The sequence below is a fragment of the Cetorhinus maximus genome, chromosome 28, assembly GCF_964194155.1.
Source record: "Cetorhinus maximus chromosome 28, sCetMax3.hap1.1, whole genome shotgun sequence".
Taxonomy (NCBI): domain Eukaryota; kingdom Metazoa; phylum Chordata; class Chondrichthyes; order Lamniformes; family Cetorhinidae; genus Cetorhinus; species Cetorhinus maximus.
The window spans coordinates 17,493,062-17,508,903 of NC_135906.1; the positions used below are offsets into that span (position 1 = coordinate 17,493,062).

At 49.2% G+C, this 15,842-nt stretch overlaps 1 protein-coding gene across 9 annotated transcripts in view; it reads left to right on the forward strand.

The window, feature by feature from the left end:
• Window positions 1-15,842, forward strand: part of LOC144668873 (intercellular adhesion molecule 5-like) — a 337,959-nt gene that overhangs the window by 219,793 nt on the left and 102,324 nt on the right. For 7 of the 9 annotated variants that reach the window (XM_078531317.1, XM_078531312.1, XM_078531314.1 and 4 more), the window contains one exon: window positions 14,647-14,928. The exons of the other annotated variants lie outside the window; for them this stretch is intronic. In XM_078531317.1, coding sequence (XP_078387443.1) covers window positions 14,647-14,928 — 282 coding nt within the window. The remainder of the gene's footprint in view (window positions 1-14,646; window positions 14,929-15,842) is intronic. 9 annotated transcript variants of the gene reach the window in all.

A 15,842-nucleotide genomic window follows, 5' to 3' on the forward strand; every position in this document is an offset into this window, starting at 1 on the left:
AGTGCGAGAGGAGGACCCCGAGACAGGCAATCAGCAGCTCCTAGAGGAGAGTCCAAGAGGAGGACCCTAGGTCAGGTAGTCAGCAGCACTTAGAGGAGAGTGTAAGAGAAGGACCCTGGGACAGGCAGTCAGCAGCACCTAGAGGAGAGTGTGAGAGGAGGGCCCTGGATCAGGCAGTCAGCAGCACCTACCGATCCTTTGTCCCCTTCACGGTCAGGGCTGACGGCCTGAAGGTGCTGGGGATATGGTTCGGAGGGACCGGGGCATGCGTTAGAAACTGGAAGGAGCGAGTGGCTATGGTGAAAAGGAAACTGGGCATGTGGGAGCGACGCTCCCTCTCCATTGCGGGAAAGAACCTGGTCATCAGGTGTGAGGTACTCTCGCTGTTGCTGTATGTGGCGCAGGTCTGGCCCATTCCAGACTCCTGCGCGATGGCGATCACTCGAGCCATCTTCCGCTTTATCTGGAGGTCGAAAATGGATCGTGTCCGCAGGGACGCGATGTACAAGCCTCTAGATAAAGGGGGAAAAAACGTGCCCAACATCGCCCTCATACTGATGGCCACCTTTGTGTGTGGCTGCATCAAGCAGTGCGTAGACCCTCAGTACGCAAACACCAAGTGTCACTACGTGCTGAGGTTCTACCTGTCCCCGGTGTTGCGAAGGATGGGTCTGGCCACGCTGCCGCGGAACGCTCCAAGTAGTTGGACCGTGCCGTACCACCTGTCCCTGGTGGAAAAATTTATGCAGAAAAACACCTTTGACCACAAGTCCATCAGGCAGTGGTCAGCACGTAACGTCCTAGAGGCCCTGAGGGAAAAGGAGAGGGTGGACCCTGTGGGATGGTTCCCCGAGCAGACTGTCAAAGTCATTTGGCAGAATGCCTCATCGCCAGAACTTTCCAACAAGCACCAAGACGTAGCTTGGCTGGTGGTGAGAAAGGCCCTCCCCGTCAGATCCTTCCTACACGCCAGGAGGCTCACCCCCTCTGCACGTTGCCCTCGAGGTGGCTGTGGTGGGGAAGAGACCGTTGTTCACCTCCTTGTGGATTGTGCCTTTGCAAAGAAAGTCTGGAGAGAGATGCAGTGGTTGCTGTCGAGGTTCATCCCGAGCAGTTCTGTGACACAGGACTCTGTGCTCTACGGGCTGTTCCCAGGGACACACACCGAGACAAACATCAACTGCAGCTGGAGGATCATCAACTCGGTGAAAGACGCGCTTTGGTCTGCCCGAAACTTGTTGGTCTTCCAGCACAAAGAGTTGTCCCCGACCGATTGTTGCGGACTGGCACAATCCAAAGTCCAGGACTACGTGCTGAGGGACGCACTAAAGCTTGGGGCAGCTGCCGCAAAGGCGCAATGGGGAAGGGTCGCTGTCTAAGACCTTTCTACCACAGCGCACCGAGAGACTGGGAACTGTTTAGAGCCCCTCGGGCTGTACAGATCAAAATGAAAGGCTGTAAATGATTGTAATATTGTTTGTACTGATGCACCTGGTGATACATTTTGTAAAAGTTTAACCTGGATTGTACCCTTGTAATGTTGTTTTTGAAATGGTTTGGAATGTGATTGAAGATATTTTATGAATAAAGTATATTTTTACAAAAAAAAAGTCAGCAGCACCTAAAAGAGAGGACCCCGGGATAGGCAGTCAGCACCACCTAGAGGAGAGTGCAAGAGGAGGACTCCAAGCCAGGCAGTCAGCAGCACCTAGCGGCCTTTTGGCTAAGATCAAGTGTTGCAGGGGCGACACCATGGTCCTACCAAGGCAAGGTCGGGATGGAAGGGCTATAACCAATCGCAATCGAAATCCATACCGTGGGTTACCTATCACCGTCCGAGTCACGGTGAACCACAGCGAGGGAGGATCACCTATGGATCGGGGCTTCTTCACCAGGAGGATCCTGTTGAAGGCGTGCGGCTTCCAAGCTACGGAGATCTTCACCCTGCACGACTCCCGCAAAGGTGGTTATTTTGACGTGACGTTCAAGCGGGTGGCAGACTGCGTCCAGCTCCTGAGGGTGTTCGAGGAGAAGAGAGACCTGCCGGAGATGAAGATCCTGACGGCGGAGCCGCACTTTTCTCTGCCGTTGCAACGGGAACGTGTGGTGATGGTGCATGTGTACAACCCCTTCGTCCCTGTCGCCGACGTGGTCACCTTCCTCACCAGGTTCTTCGATAAGGTGGGGAGCGGCACCGAGATTCGAGACGACCTGGGGATCTGGACAGGCAAACGCCTGTTTAAGGTCACGCTAAAGACCGATGGTAAGGGAGCCATTTTCCACCCTCCTTCCAGTTTCACTATCGGGGGAAACCGTGGCTACCTGGTCTACGCTGGGCAACCCAAGCATTGTCGCTCATGCGGCAAGGCTGGTCATGTGGCGGCCAACTGCAGCGCCTCCCTCTGCAAGATCTGCAAACAGGAAGGGCACCAGACAAAAGACTGCAAACAGGCCAAATGCTGCAACCTGTGTGGCGAGGCAGGTCACCTCTACAGGACCTGCCCCAAACGCTGCCGTACTTACGCACAGGCAGCCAAAGCCGACCAGGGGGAAGCAGAAGAAATGTTCCGTGTCACTCCAACCACCAAGGCCCCCAGGGAGCTCAACGGGACAAAGGAGGACACAGAGAGAGACAAGGTGGAGAAAGAGATCGAGGCAACAGAGAGCCAATCAACAGCACTACCCCCTGAACCTCCCAGTCCTCAGGACAGCGAATCAATGGAGGAGGAGGCAGCAGTGGAAAAGCAGCAGGGGGAGTGGCGGACGGTGAAGAACAAGAAAAGTAAGAGGGAGCGAAGAAGAAGCAAAGGCGTTTCCCAGAGAAGCGGCAAGAGGCGTCTCCCATCCGACACGGATGACAAGGGCAGCAGCTCTTCGGATGATGAAGTGCCAGAGCGGCACCGACAGAAGAGGCGGCAAAGCTCCAGGGCGTTGGAGGACGAGACACCCGAGCTCCAGAAAATTGGAGACAACAAGGAGACCAGCGCACCCCAACTTTGCCTGCAACCTGAGGAGGCCAGTGCACCACAGCCCCTGGAATCTGGGAGCAGTGAGGCAATCATCGCACCCCAGCTCCAGGAAGCCGGGAACAGCAACACCCCAGAGGGGGTGAGTTTTGGAGAAGCTTCTCCAGCAAAGGTCATCTCAAAACCCACTCTCTACGTGAACCTCCAGATGCCACCGGAGCAGAACACGGCCAAGGAGATCTACCTCAGCCCATCCAAAGTGAAGGAATTTGAGCTCACTACGGGTATGAAGGAGCAGACTAAAGGTCTGGGACTCTCAGAGACAGTGGGTTTGGTAGGAGAATAAATGCTTTAAAATGGGTTTAAAGATTGTATCCATAAATGTGCGTAGCATTAAATCTACTACGCGATGTGTTGCGACCTTGGACTACCTAGCCAAGGTCAAAGCTGACCTGTTGTTTCTGCAGGAGTGTGCGATACCGCACCTCAGCTCCTACAGGCAATGGTCACGATGGTGGTCCCACGGGCCATCGATCTGGTCGGGCGGAAACGACTCTCGTTCCTCCGGCCTGGGTATTCTGCTGCGGGGAGGCAACTTCACCGTCTCCGAGGTCAAGGAGGTGGTGGGCGGGCGACTCCTCGTAGCAGACGTAATGTACAAGAACGCTCCACTCCGGTTAATTAACGTGTATGGCCCGGCACAAGGGGCTGAGCGGCTGGAGGTTTTTCAGCAGCTCCCACTTCTGCTGGCGACCTCCAGGCCGGTCATTCTGGGCGGGGACTTCAACTGCATCATCGATGCGGCTGGACGATCCGGCAGGGCCGGCAGCAGATTGGACGCTACGTCCAGATCCCTGATGGAAACAGTTAAGGATGCCAAGCTGCACGACGTCTTCAGCAACCCTGCAGACGGAGCGCAGCGTAGATATACCTGGTCGCGGCCAGACGGGTCCATTCGTTCCAGGATAGACTTCCTGTTTGTGTCCCGTGCATTCACAGTCAGATCCACCGAGGTCAAGCCGGTGTTCTTCTCTGACCACTGCCTCCTACTGGCGGACTGCCACTTGGAGAAGGACCTGAGGGTGGGCAGGGGGCCATGGAAGCTAAATGTGCAACTGCTGACCCCAGAGAACATTGAGGAGCTCAAGAGGGATTACAAAGGTTGGAGAACCGTGAAACCCCTCTTTGAGTCCCTGACACACTGGTGGGAAGCGATCAAGGGAAGCATCAAGAGGTTTTTCATCCTCAAAGGCACCCAGAAAGCTAGAAAGGAACAGAGGGAAATGTCCCGACTCCAGAAAAAGATGCAGAATCTGCTCCGGCTGCAGTCGATGGGGGTCGATGTCAAGGAGGAGCTCCAAGAGGTGAAGGGCCAGCAAGCCTCGCACTTTGCCTCGGAGGCCTCCAAGATCATCTTCCGTTCCAGAGTCCGCTCCGTGGAGCAGGATGAGACGTGCTCACGTTTCTTCTTCCAAAAGGTACACAGAGAGCGCTCTGTGATCAGCAGCCTGAAGGAAGAAGACGGCTCAGTAAAGTCATCACGGTCCGACATTCTGAGGATCAGCAAATCCTTTTATGCCGGATTGTATGACGTGAAGCCCACGGACAGCACGGCCTCCCAGTCCTTCCTGTCCTCTATCACGGAGGTCTTAGACCACAGTACGCGGGAGAGCCTGGACAAACCGCTAACCCCTGATGAACTGACTAAGGCCCTCGAGTCCTTCGAGAAGAGTAAAACTCCCGGAAGCGACGGCTTGCCGGCGGAGTTGTATTCGGCTCTGTGGGACTTGATCGGCCCAGACCTGCTAGGAGTGTACGAGAGTATGCTCCTGGCCGGTAGTATGTCAGAATCCATGAGGAAAGGCATCATCACCCTCATCTACAAGCACAAGGGGGAAAGGGAGGAAATTAGAAATTGGCGACCCATTTCACTGTTGAATGTGGACTATAAGATTCTGTCCAAGGTCATCGCCAACCGGGTCAAATCCGCTCTGGAATTGGTGATTCACCCTGACCAGACCTGCTCTGTGCCAGGCAGGAAGATCTCTGACAGCCTGGCGCTGCTCAGGGATACAATTGCCTATGTATAGGACAGGGGTGTGGATACCTGCCTCATCAGCTTGGATCAGGAGAAGGCCTTTGACAGAATATCGCACACCTACATGGGGGATGTGCTCTCCAAAATGGGGTTTGGGGAGGGAATTCGAAATTGGATCCAACTGCTCTACACTAACATCAGTAACGCAGTCTCAATCAATGGGTGGGAAACAGATAGCTTTCCGATTAAATCTGGAGTCAGGCAGGGCTGTCCTCTCTCGCCTGTCCTTTTCGTGTGTTGCATAGAACCCTTTGCCGAGTCCATCAGGAAGGATCCGGGCATAAGAGGAGTGACGATCCCAGGCAGTGGAGGCACTCAGGTAAAAGCCTCCCTGTACATGGACGACGTCGCCGTCTTCTGCTCGGATCCGCTGTCGGTGCGCAGACTGATGCACATCTGCGACCAGTTCGAACTGGCCTCGGGAGCCAAGGTAAATCGTGGGAAGAGCAAGGCCATGTTCTTTGGGAACTGGGCTGACCGATCCTTTGTCCCCTTCACTGTCAGGGCTGACGGCCTGAAGGTGCTGGGGATATGGTTCGGAGGGACCGGGGCATGCGTTAGAAACTGGAAGGAGCGAGTGGCTATGGTGAAAAGGAAACTGGGCATGTGGGAGCGACGCTCCCTCTCCATTGCGGGTAAGAACCTGGTCATCAGGTGTGAGGTACTCTCGCTGTTGCTGTACATGGCGCAGGTCTGGCCCATTCCAGACTCCTGCGCGACGGCGATCACTCGAGCCATCTTCCGCTTTATCTGGAGGTCGAAAATGGATCGTGTCCGCAGGGACGCGATGTACAAGCCTCTAGATAAAGGGGGAAAAAACGTGCCCAACATCGCCCTCATACTGATGGCCACCTTTGTGTGCGGCTGCATCAAGCGGTGCGTAGACCCTCAGTACGCAAACACCAAGTGTCACTACGTGCTGAGGTTCTACCTGTCCCCGGTGTTGCGAAGGATGGGTCTGGCCACGCTGCCGCGGAACGCTCCAAGTAGTTGGACCGTGCCGTACCACCTGTCCCTGGTGGAAAAATTTATGCAGAAAAACACCTTTGACCACAAGTCCATCAGGCAGTGGTCAGCACGTAACGTCCTAGAGGCCCTGAGGGAAAAGGAGAGGGTGGACCCTGTGGGATGGTTCCCCGAGCAGACTGTCAAAGTCATTTGGCAGAATGCCTCATCGCCAGAACTTTCCAACAAGCACCAAGACGTAGCTTGGCTGGTGGTGAGAAAGGCCCTCCCCGTCAGATCCTTCCTACACCCCAGGAGGCTCACCCCCTCTGCACGTTGCCCTCGAGGTGGCTGTGGTGGGGAAGAGACCGTTGTTCACCTCCTTGTGGATTGTGCCTTTGCAAAGAAAGTCTGGAGAGAGATGCAGTGGTTGCTGTCGAGGTTCATCCCGAGCAGTTCTGTGACACAGGACTCTGTGCTCTACGGGCTGTTCCCAGGGACACACACCGAGACAAACATCAACTGCAGCTGGAGGATCATCAACTCGGTGAAAGACGCGCTTTGGTCTGCCCGAAACTTGTTGGTCTTCCAGCACAAAGAGTTGTCCCCGACCGATTGTTGCGGACTGGCACAATCCAAAGTCCAGGACTACGTGCTGAGGGACGCACTAAAGCTTGGGGCAGCTGCCGCAAAGGCGCAATGGGGAAGGGTCGCTGTCTAAGACCTTTCTACCACAGCGCACCGAGAGACTGGGAACTGTTTAGAGCCCCTCGGGCTGTACAGATCAAAATGAAAGGCTGTAAATGATTGTAATATTGTTTGTACTGATGCACCTGGTGATACATTTTGTAAAAGTTTAACCTGGATTGTACCCTTGTAATGTTGTTTTTGAAATGGTTTGGAATGTGATTGAAGATATTTTATGAATAAAGTATATTTTTACAAAAAAAAAGTCAGCAGCACCTAGAGGAGAGTGTGAGAGGAGGATTCTGAGCCAGTCTGTCAGCAGCACGTAGGAGAGAGTGCAAGAGGAGGACCCTGGGTCAGGTAGTCAGCAGCACCTAGAGGAGAGTGCGAGAGGAGGACCCTCGGACAGGCAATCAGCAGCACCTAGAGGAGAATGTTTGTGAGTACGTGTGAGCACTCTCTTCTAGGTGCTGCTGACAGACTAGTAAGAGTCCTCCTCTCACACGCTCCTCCTAACATCACAGGAGAAACATAAGTTCATTGGTTGGTGAGAAATTGCTGTAGGAATTGTCAAACACATTCTTTTTAAAAGAAGGGACTACTTACATTTAAGTAAGGAACACAAGCAATAAGGAAATAAAGTTAAGTTGAGGCCAGGTAAAATAAAGTTGCATAAATAAACTAAAGTAAAATAAGGGAAGTAAATTGAAGCAATGGCAGGACAGCGCGGTCGAATTGAATGCGCGTCTTGTAATATGTGGGAAGTTGTGGATACTACTGGTGTCCTAGATGACCACATGTGCAGGAAGTGTCACCAGCTGCAGAACATTGAGCTCTGGGTTTCAGAGCTCGGGTGGTGGCTAGAGTCACTGTGGCACATCTGCGAGGTTGACAGCTACGTGGATAGCACGTTCAGAGAGGTGGTCATACTGCAGCTTAGGAACCTGGAGGCAGAAAGGGAATGGGTGACTGCCAGGCAATCCAAGAGAACTAGGCAGGTAGTGCAGGAGTCTCCTGGGGTCCCACTCGCCAATCAGTTTTCCATTTTGGATACCAGTGACGGTTTTGGTTCCCCGGAGGAGTGCAGTCAGAACCAAATTTCTGGCACCACAGGCAGCTACACTGTATAGGTGGGGAGGAAGAAATGGGGAAGAGCAGTAGTAATAGGAGATTTGTTAGTTAGGGGAACAGACAGGCATTTCTGTGGCCATAGACATGACTCCAGGATGGTGTATTGCCTGCCTTGTGCCAGGGTCAAGGATGTCACAGAGTGACTGCAGAACATTCTTCTAGGGTAGGGTGGCAGCCAGAGGTTGTAGTCCACGTTGATACCAATGACTTAGGTAGGAAAGGGGATGGGGCCTTGAAAGTAGACTTTAGGGAGCTAGGAAGGAGATCGAAAAGCAGGATCTCTAAAGCAGTAATCTCAGGATTACTCCCAATCTCAAGTGCAAGTGAGTAAAGAAATAGGAAAATTGAACAAATAAACACATGGCTGGAAAGCTGGGGCAACATTTTCCCCCCGTGTGGAAGCGGGCACGCTTCCGATCGGCGCCCCCAATCGGGGGCACGCTGCCATTTTACATGCGTGGGCCAATTAAGGCCTGCCCAGCTATGCGCTCCCTGTGTGGGTTCCCTCAGCCGGGAGTGTGCTCTTTCGCGCATGCACGCGAAAGAACGCACAGATCTCCCTGAGGCAAAGTGCTGCCCCAGGGAGATCGGCACCGATTTGAAACTTTCAATACAGGTTAGAAAAAAATTTCCCCGGCATGTCCCCTCATGTGACATTGTTGGACGGGCAGGTCCATTAATGAGTTCAGTTGGTTTTTTAATGGCCTTAATTGGCTGTTGACAGGCCGGCGGGCACGCATCCAACTTGGATGCACACCCGTCAAACTGACCATCTAAATGACGTGGGGTGACATCACCCCGCACCACTTTACGCATTGGCGAGCGGGCTCCGCCACCACTTGCCGACCAGAAGATGCTATCCCTGGTGTAGGAGGGAGGACATCAGATTTCTGAGGCACTGGGATCGGTTCTGGGGAGGGTAGCATCTGTACAAGCCTGATGGTCTACACCTGAACAGGACTGGGACAAATATCCTCGCAGGGAGATTTGCTAGTGCTGTTGGGGGGAGTTTAAACTAGATTGGCAGGGGGGTGGGAGCAGGGAACGCGAGATTGAGAATTGGTGAGTGAATCTGAAAGACAGAAGCAGCACAAAATAAAAAGTGTACAGCACAGGAATTTGGCAAGTGTTAAAATGTATATAAGTAAATGCAAGGAGTATAGTAAATAAAGCTGATGAGCTGAGGGCACAGCTAGGCACATGGCAGCATGATATCATCGCCATAACAGAAACTTGGCTTAAGGAGGGGCAAAAATGGCAGCTCAACACGCCTGGATATAGAATTTTCAGGCAGGATAGGGAGGGGAATAAAAAGGGTGGGAGTGTAGCATTATTGGTTAAAGAATCAATTATAGCTGTGAGGGGGTATGATATACTAAATGTAGCATCAAATGAGGCCATATGGGTTGAGCTCAGTAATAAAAAACAGGCAGCCACACTGCTAGGAGTGTGCTATAGATCCCCAAATAGTGGAAAGGAGTGAGAAGAACAAATATGTAGACAGATTTCTGAGTGCAAAAACATAGGGCAGTAATCGTTGGGGCCTTCAACTACCCTCATATCAATTGGGATAAGAACAGTGTGAAGGGCACAGTGGATGCAAAATTCTTGAACTGCATTCAAGAGAACTTTTTTAGCAAACACATAACAAGCCCAACAGGAGGGGATGCAATTCTAGATTTAGTCTTAGGAATGAAGCTGGGCAAGTGGATGATGTAGCAGAGGGGGACCATTTTGGAGATAGTGACCATATAATACAGTCAGATTTAGCATCATTATGGAAAAGGACAAAGATAGAACAGGAGTAAAAGTTCGAAATTGGGGGAAGACAAATTTTACAAAGCTGAGAGGTGAGCTGGCGAGAGTGGACTGGATACAGTTATTAGAAGGAAAAGCTGTGTCAAATCAGTGGGAGGCATTCAAAGGCGGAATTCTACGGGCACAGTGTAGACATGTCCCCACAAAGTAAAAGGGTGGTACTGCAAAATCTAGAGCCCCCTGGTTATCCAGAAGCATACAGGCCAAGGTAAAGCAGAAAAAAGAGAGGACACAAAAAAAATTGGCAGGTAAAATCAAAGAAAATCCTAAAATGATTTATCAGTACGTTAAGAGCAAGTGAATAAATAAAGAAAAGGTAGGACCTATCAAAGATGTACATGGTAATTTGTGGGTTGATGCAGAAGATTTGGGCAGGATTCTCAATGAGTACTTTATCTCTGTCTTCACTATGGAGAGGGATAATGCAGACATTCTAGTTAAAGTGGAGGAGTGTGAAATATTAGACACAATAAGCATAGTGAAAGAGGAAGTACTGGAGGGTCTGGCATTAATGTACTATCCCAGGCTGTTGAAAGAAGCCAGGAAGGAAATAGCAGATGCTCTGAGGATCATTTTCCAATCTTCACTAGATACAGACGAGGTCCCAAAGGATTGGAGGTCTGCGAACATTGTACCGTTGTTTAAAAAGTGTGCGAGGGATGGTCCGGAATATTATAGGTTGGTCAATCTGACTTCAGTGGTGGACATATTATTGGAAACAATTCTGAGAGACAGGTTAAACTGTCACTTAGAAAGGCACGGATTGATCAGTGAAAGTCAGCATGGTTTTGTTAGGGGAAGATCATGTTTTATAACTTATGCAGTCTCACCACTTTAAAATCCCTCACACTAACTCCTAAATTCAATGTGCTTCTCAAATACATAGCCTTAAGCTTCACCAATTCCAGACCAAATCAATGAATTTCAAATATCCCGCGAAGAGCCCCCAGTTTGTTATGATGTGGCAGATGATGTGTGCCAGGTGGATCAAATCCACAAGGGAATTTTTAAATGGCTTTAACTTTAAACAAATTAAATTTAAACAAATGGCTTTTCCCCAACTTTAGTTTCGTTATATAGCAAACTTATGCGCAAATGCTGGAGGCTTCATTAAGGCTATTTCACACACTCCTGTTATACCTTACATGGCCCTCTGCCATCTAGCCTTTCATTCTCCTTTATATATGTTTCTCTCTTTTTAATATGCAAATTCTATTGTTCCATATGTCTTTGAAACTGTATCTTCCTCATAATATAAAAACTTTCATGTTGCCAATATTGTCAGTAACCTTTGGGAAAAATAAACACTCTCCTTAGCCTTGCTTATCTGGCTAGTTGTAAACAGACTAAGATCCCTTTTAAATCCAACAATAGGTTCACACCTTACATGCTAAGGCAACATCCTTGTTTATTCATTAGCATGTCAAGCACATTTCTAAACCTAGCTTCTTCTTATGATTCCAAGCTTTCAGTCTACTTGACTCCAAATATAATTAACTCACATAGACAGGACCAATTATAATCACACCCAGAAACCTACTTCATAATAAACCACAAAAATATTATGAAAATGATTATACTTTCATCACAAAAGCAATACAGTTTCCAGTCATGTTCCACAGGGCTCTGTGTTGAGGCCCTTGCTGTTTGTTGTATATATTAATGATTTAGACTTAAATATGGGAGGCATGATTGGGAAATTTGCAGATGACACAAAAATTGGTTGTGTAGTCGATAGTGAAGAGGGTAGCTGTCAATTCCACAATTATATCAATGGTTTGGTTGAGTGGGCGGAGAAGTGACAAATGGAATTCAAATTGGAAAAGCGTGAGGTAACGCATTTGGGGAGGGCAAACAAAACAAAATGGTCCAGGCATCAGAAGCGCATTTTGAGAAGACCAATGGCTCTCTCCACCACAGCCCTTGTGGAGGCGTGGCTCCTATTATACCACTGCTCAGCTTCTGTTCTTGGATGGTGGAGAGGCGTCATGAGCCACCTTCTGAGGGGATAGCCCTTGTCACCCAGCAGCAATCCATCCAGCCGGGCTGCAGCACTGAAGAGCCCCGGCGCCTGGGAGTGTCTGAGGATGTAGGCGTCGTGGCAGCAGCCTGGGTACCTGGCACAGACTTGAAGAATCAGCATCCTGTGATCACACACTATCTGCATGTTCATGGAGTGGAAACCCTTCCTGTTGACGAAGGCACCGGGCTCACTTGCTGGCACCTTGATGTCCACATGTGTGCAGTCTATTGCACCCTGGACATGGGGGAAGCCAGCAATCGCTGTAAAGCCTCTGGCTTGCTATGTCTGGCTGGCCTGGTCCCAGCGGTAGTGGATGAAGGTCAATGCACGCCGGAACAGAGCGCCAGTAACCTGCTTGACACAAGTGTGGATAGCTGGTTTGGAGATACCACAGAGATCACCTACCGACCCCTGGAAGAAGCCAGACGCATAGAAGTTGAGGGCAGCTGTGATCTTTGGATCCACTGGCATGGGGTGTCCACCCACACAGTTAGCGGAGATCTCAGGGCCAATCATCTGACAGATATAGTTCACTGTCTCCCTTGAGAGATGGAGCCTCCTTCGGCACTGGACCTCAGACATATTGAGGTAGCTGCTTCGCCGCCTGAACACCCTGGCAGCAGGATAATGGTGTCTTCTGTGGCCCCTACCACCTTGGACTTCCTCTTGGCCCTGCGCCCCTTGTGCCTGCGCCTGTCCTCCCAAAGGTGGCTCCTCTGGAGGCTGAATGTGCACTCCTGGCCTTCCCCTCCTTCTAGCCCTCCCTTCCTCCTAAGAGGAGGTGCCTCCAGTGGAGAGTTCAACTCCCATCCCCAGGCTAAGGGAAGGCTTCCTGAAACCTGCAGGCCCAAAAAAGATTCTTCACTGCAGAGTGCTGACCTGAAGGTTGTGAGTCCAGTCCAAGCAGCTGGTATGCATTTTGAAGTATTGCACTCACACAGGCAAGTATCAATAACTTTGAAAAAATAAATATTTGACAGAGCACACTTGTGACCCCGCTGAGCCCTCTTATCCCGCCTGTGGATGAGGTTTATACAAACGTGTCCTACCTACCTGCCCGTTGTGCCTGTGCGACGACCCGAGGATTGCACGGGCGCTGAAAAATCGCTGTCAATTGGCACCTCAAGGGCCTTAAGTAGCCCGTTAATTAATGGCGGGCGCGCATCGGAGATCACCGTGCACCCGCCCAATGAAGTATCACGATGGCATGTGGTGACGTCGGGACGCTCACCTGACGTCACCGCGCATCATTTTACGTGTCGGTGTGCGGGTCCCGCACCTGCACACCAACGGGAAAATTCTGCCCCATGTGTTTTACTTGTGTAGTTTCATGAATAGTTCATTCAGTTTTTTGCCACTCCCAAATTTTGCTGCTCTAGATGACCGCCTAGTTTGCCTAGTGGTTGTACCAGCCCCTAAATCCCTTTTGAAAGCCTTGATTGAACCTGCCTGCACTCCAATCTCAGGCAGCGCATTCCAGACCTTAACCACTCGCTGCATGAAAAAATTTCTCCTCATGCTGCCATTGCTTCTTTTGTCAATTACTTTAAATCTGTGCCCCAATGTTCTTGATCCTTTCACAAGCGGGAACAGTATACCCCATCTACTCTGTTCGGACCCCTCATGATTTTGAATGCCTCTATTAAATCTCCTTTCAGCCATGCTTCTTTAAGAAAAATAGGTCCAATTTCTCCAATCTGTCTTGGTAAATGAAGTTCCTCAGCCCAAGAACAATTCTAGTGAATCTTTTATGCACTTTCTCTAATGCTTTCACATCGTTCCTAAAGTGCGGCACCCAGAACTGGACGCAATACTCCAGTTGGGGCTGTACCAGTTATATAGATTTAACATCACCTCCTTGCACTTGTATCCTATTAATAAAGCCTAGGACACTGTATGCTTTAGTATTCGATCTCTCAACCTGTCCTGCCACCTTCAATGACTTGTGCACATACACACCCAGGTCCCTCTGCTCCTGCACCCCCTTTAGATTTGTACCCTTTATTTTATATTGTCTATCAATGTTATTCCTACAAAAATTAATCACTTCACATTTCTTCACACTGAACTTAATGTACCACTTGTCCATCCACTCCACCAATTTCTCTATGTCCTTTTGAAGATAACACAATCCTCCCCGCAGTTCACAATGCTTCCAGGTTTCTTATCATCCGCAAATTTGGAAATTGTGCAGTATACACCAAAGTCTAGGTCATTTATATACATCAGGAATAACAAGGGTCCCAACACTGACCCATCTCATAAGTCTGTTGTGCAGCACTGTATCACAAGCCTTTTGCAAGTACATGTACATCACGTCTACAGGATTGTCCATATCAACCCTCTGTCACTTCTTCAAAAAACTACACCAAAATGGTTAAACATGATTTTCCCTTAACAAATCCATGTTGGCTTTCCTTAATTATCCCGCATTTGTCAAGTGACTATTAATTTTGTCCCGAATTATTGTTTCTAGATGTTTCCCATCACCAAGATTCCCTTCTATGTTAGCTGCCCGTCTTTCTTCATATTCTTTCTTTGCTTCTCTTATTTGCTTTTTCACTTCCCCTCTGAAACGTCTATATTCTGCCTGGTTCTCCATAGTATTATCCACCTGACATCTGTCATAAGCACACTTTTCCATTTGTCATTTTATTTTCTACTTTCTACTTCCGATTTTCATATTATTTAACATTTCTTTTCCAGACAAACCAGGAGACACAACCATATCAGTGAATAACAGCTCAATCCAATATAATGGACTGTGTACATCCAACACCATATTGGATCTGAGGACCCTGTTTTGCACATTGAGTTTCTAGGCCGTGGTTTCTGTTTAAATTGAGGAATGTGTCCCACACTGGCACAGCTGGAATTTGGAACTCACTGGCAATGGGGCTGAACTTGTGTCCCACCACTGCTCTGCTGCTTCTCCAAACACCTTCCGATTTTCATATTATTTAACATTTCTTTTCCAGATAAACCAGGAGGCACAACTATATCAGTAAATAACAAAATAGTGTCAGGGTTTCCCGTATACATCAGTAAAGGGGATGAGATTACAATAACCTGCAATTCCAGTGGAAACCCCACACCTACAGTAAAGTGGGAAGACCCCAGTAATGGCAGAAACGTTGAGATTGGTCCTCCTGGAGTCCTCCGTATATCCCAAGCAACATCAGAACAACAAGGGATTTATAAATGTCGAGCTACCAATCAATATGGAATTGATGAGAAGGAAATGGACTTCAGGGTCAAAGGTCAGTTTCTAATATTGGTCAGAATTCAAAGAATAAATAATTAACCCTTTGAGAATCAAAACAGCATTTCTGTTACTCCAATTAAATCCTGAGTGTCACGTTGGTTTACTTAATTCTGTTATTTATTTATTTTCATCAAGACTCTTGTTCCACTCCACCCTTGCTGATGATGGGACAAATGGATAAACTACTGCCTGCCTGTAAAAATGCTGCTCTGTAACTAGCCTCTGGGACATTATTACAAGTGGCCCAGCGTGACATTCCCTTCCACTTGTTCCTCTTTGTGTGTAGAAGCACCTTACTCCTACTCCGTGTTTGCCCAGGCTGCACAGGCAATAACACGGCTGGAGTGGAGTTGCAGCAGCAAATCCACGTGGTGCAAGGTGTTGGTAGCTCAGTGAGCTGCTGCAGCACATGGCTAGGCTTCAATTCCAATAGTGAGGGGGAGGGGAGGGGGGGCCAATCACACTGAGTTATGGTTGCAACTGTTTAAAACTAAAGACGTTGCAGCATCACCAGCAAAATCTCCTTCTCAGCAATCTGAATATAGTTTCCACAGCAGAAACAAGCTGGAGAATGTTCAAATGTTTATCATCAGCTTCAATAACCAACTAGCATCTAACCTGAAAGTACTGGATAAACCCTAATAATAGCGCTGCTGAAGGTCCTATCCTGCTTGTTAGCACCAGGACTTGCTAGGTGAGTTTATCACTCTGACAGTCAGACAGTCCAATACCACGAAAGGGATTCACAACAAGCATAAGATCTTAATTTGAATATTTTATTCATTGTTTTAAATAGTTCCAGCGTGTGTCCTAGATGCCTAAGCAGCAGCTCACTCCAATATAATGGGCTGTGTACATCCAGCACCATATTGGATCTGAGGACCCTGTTTTGCACCATTGAGTTTCTAG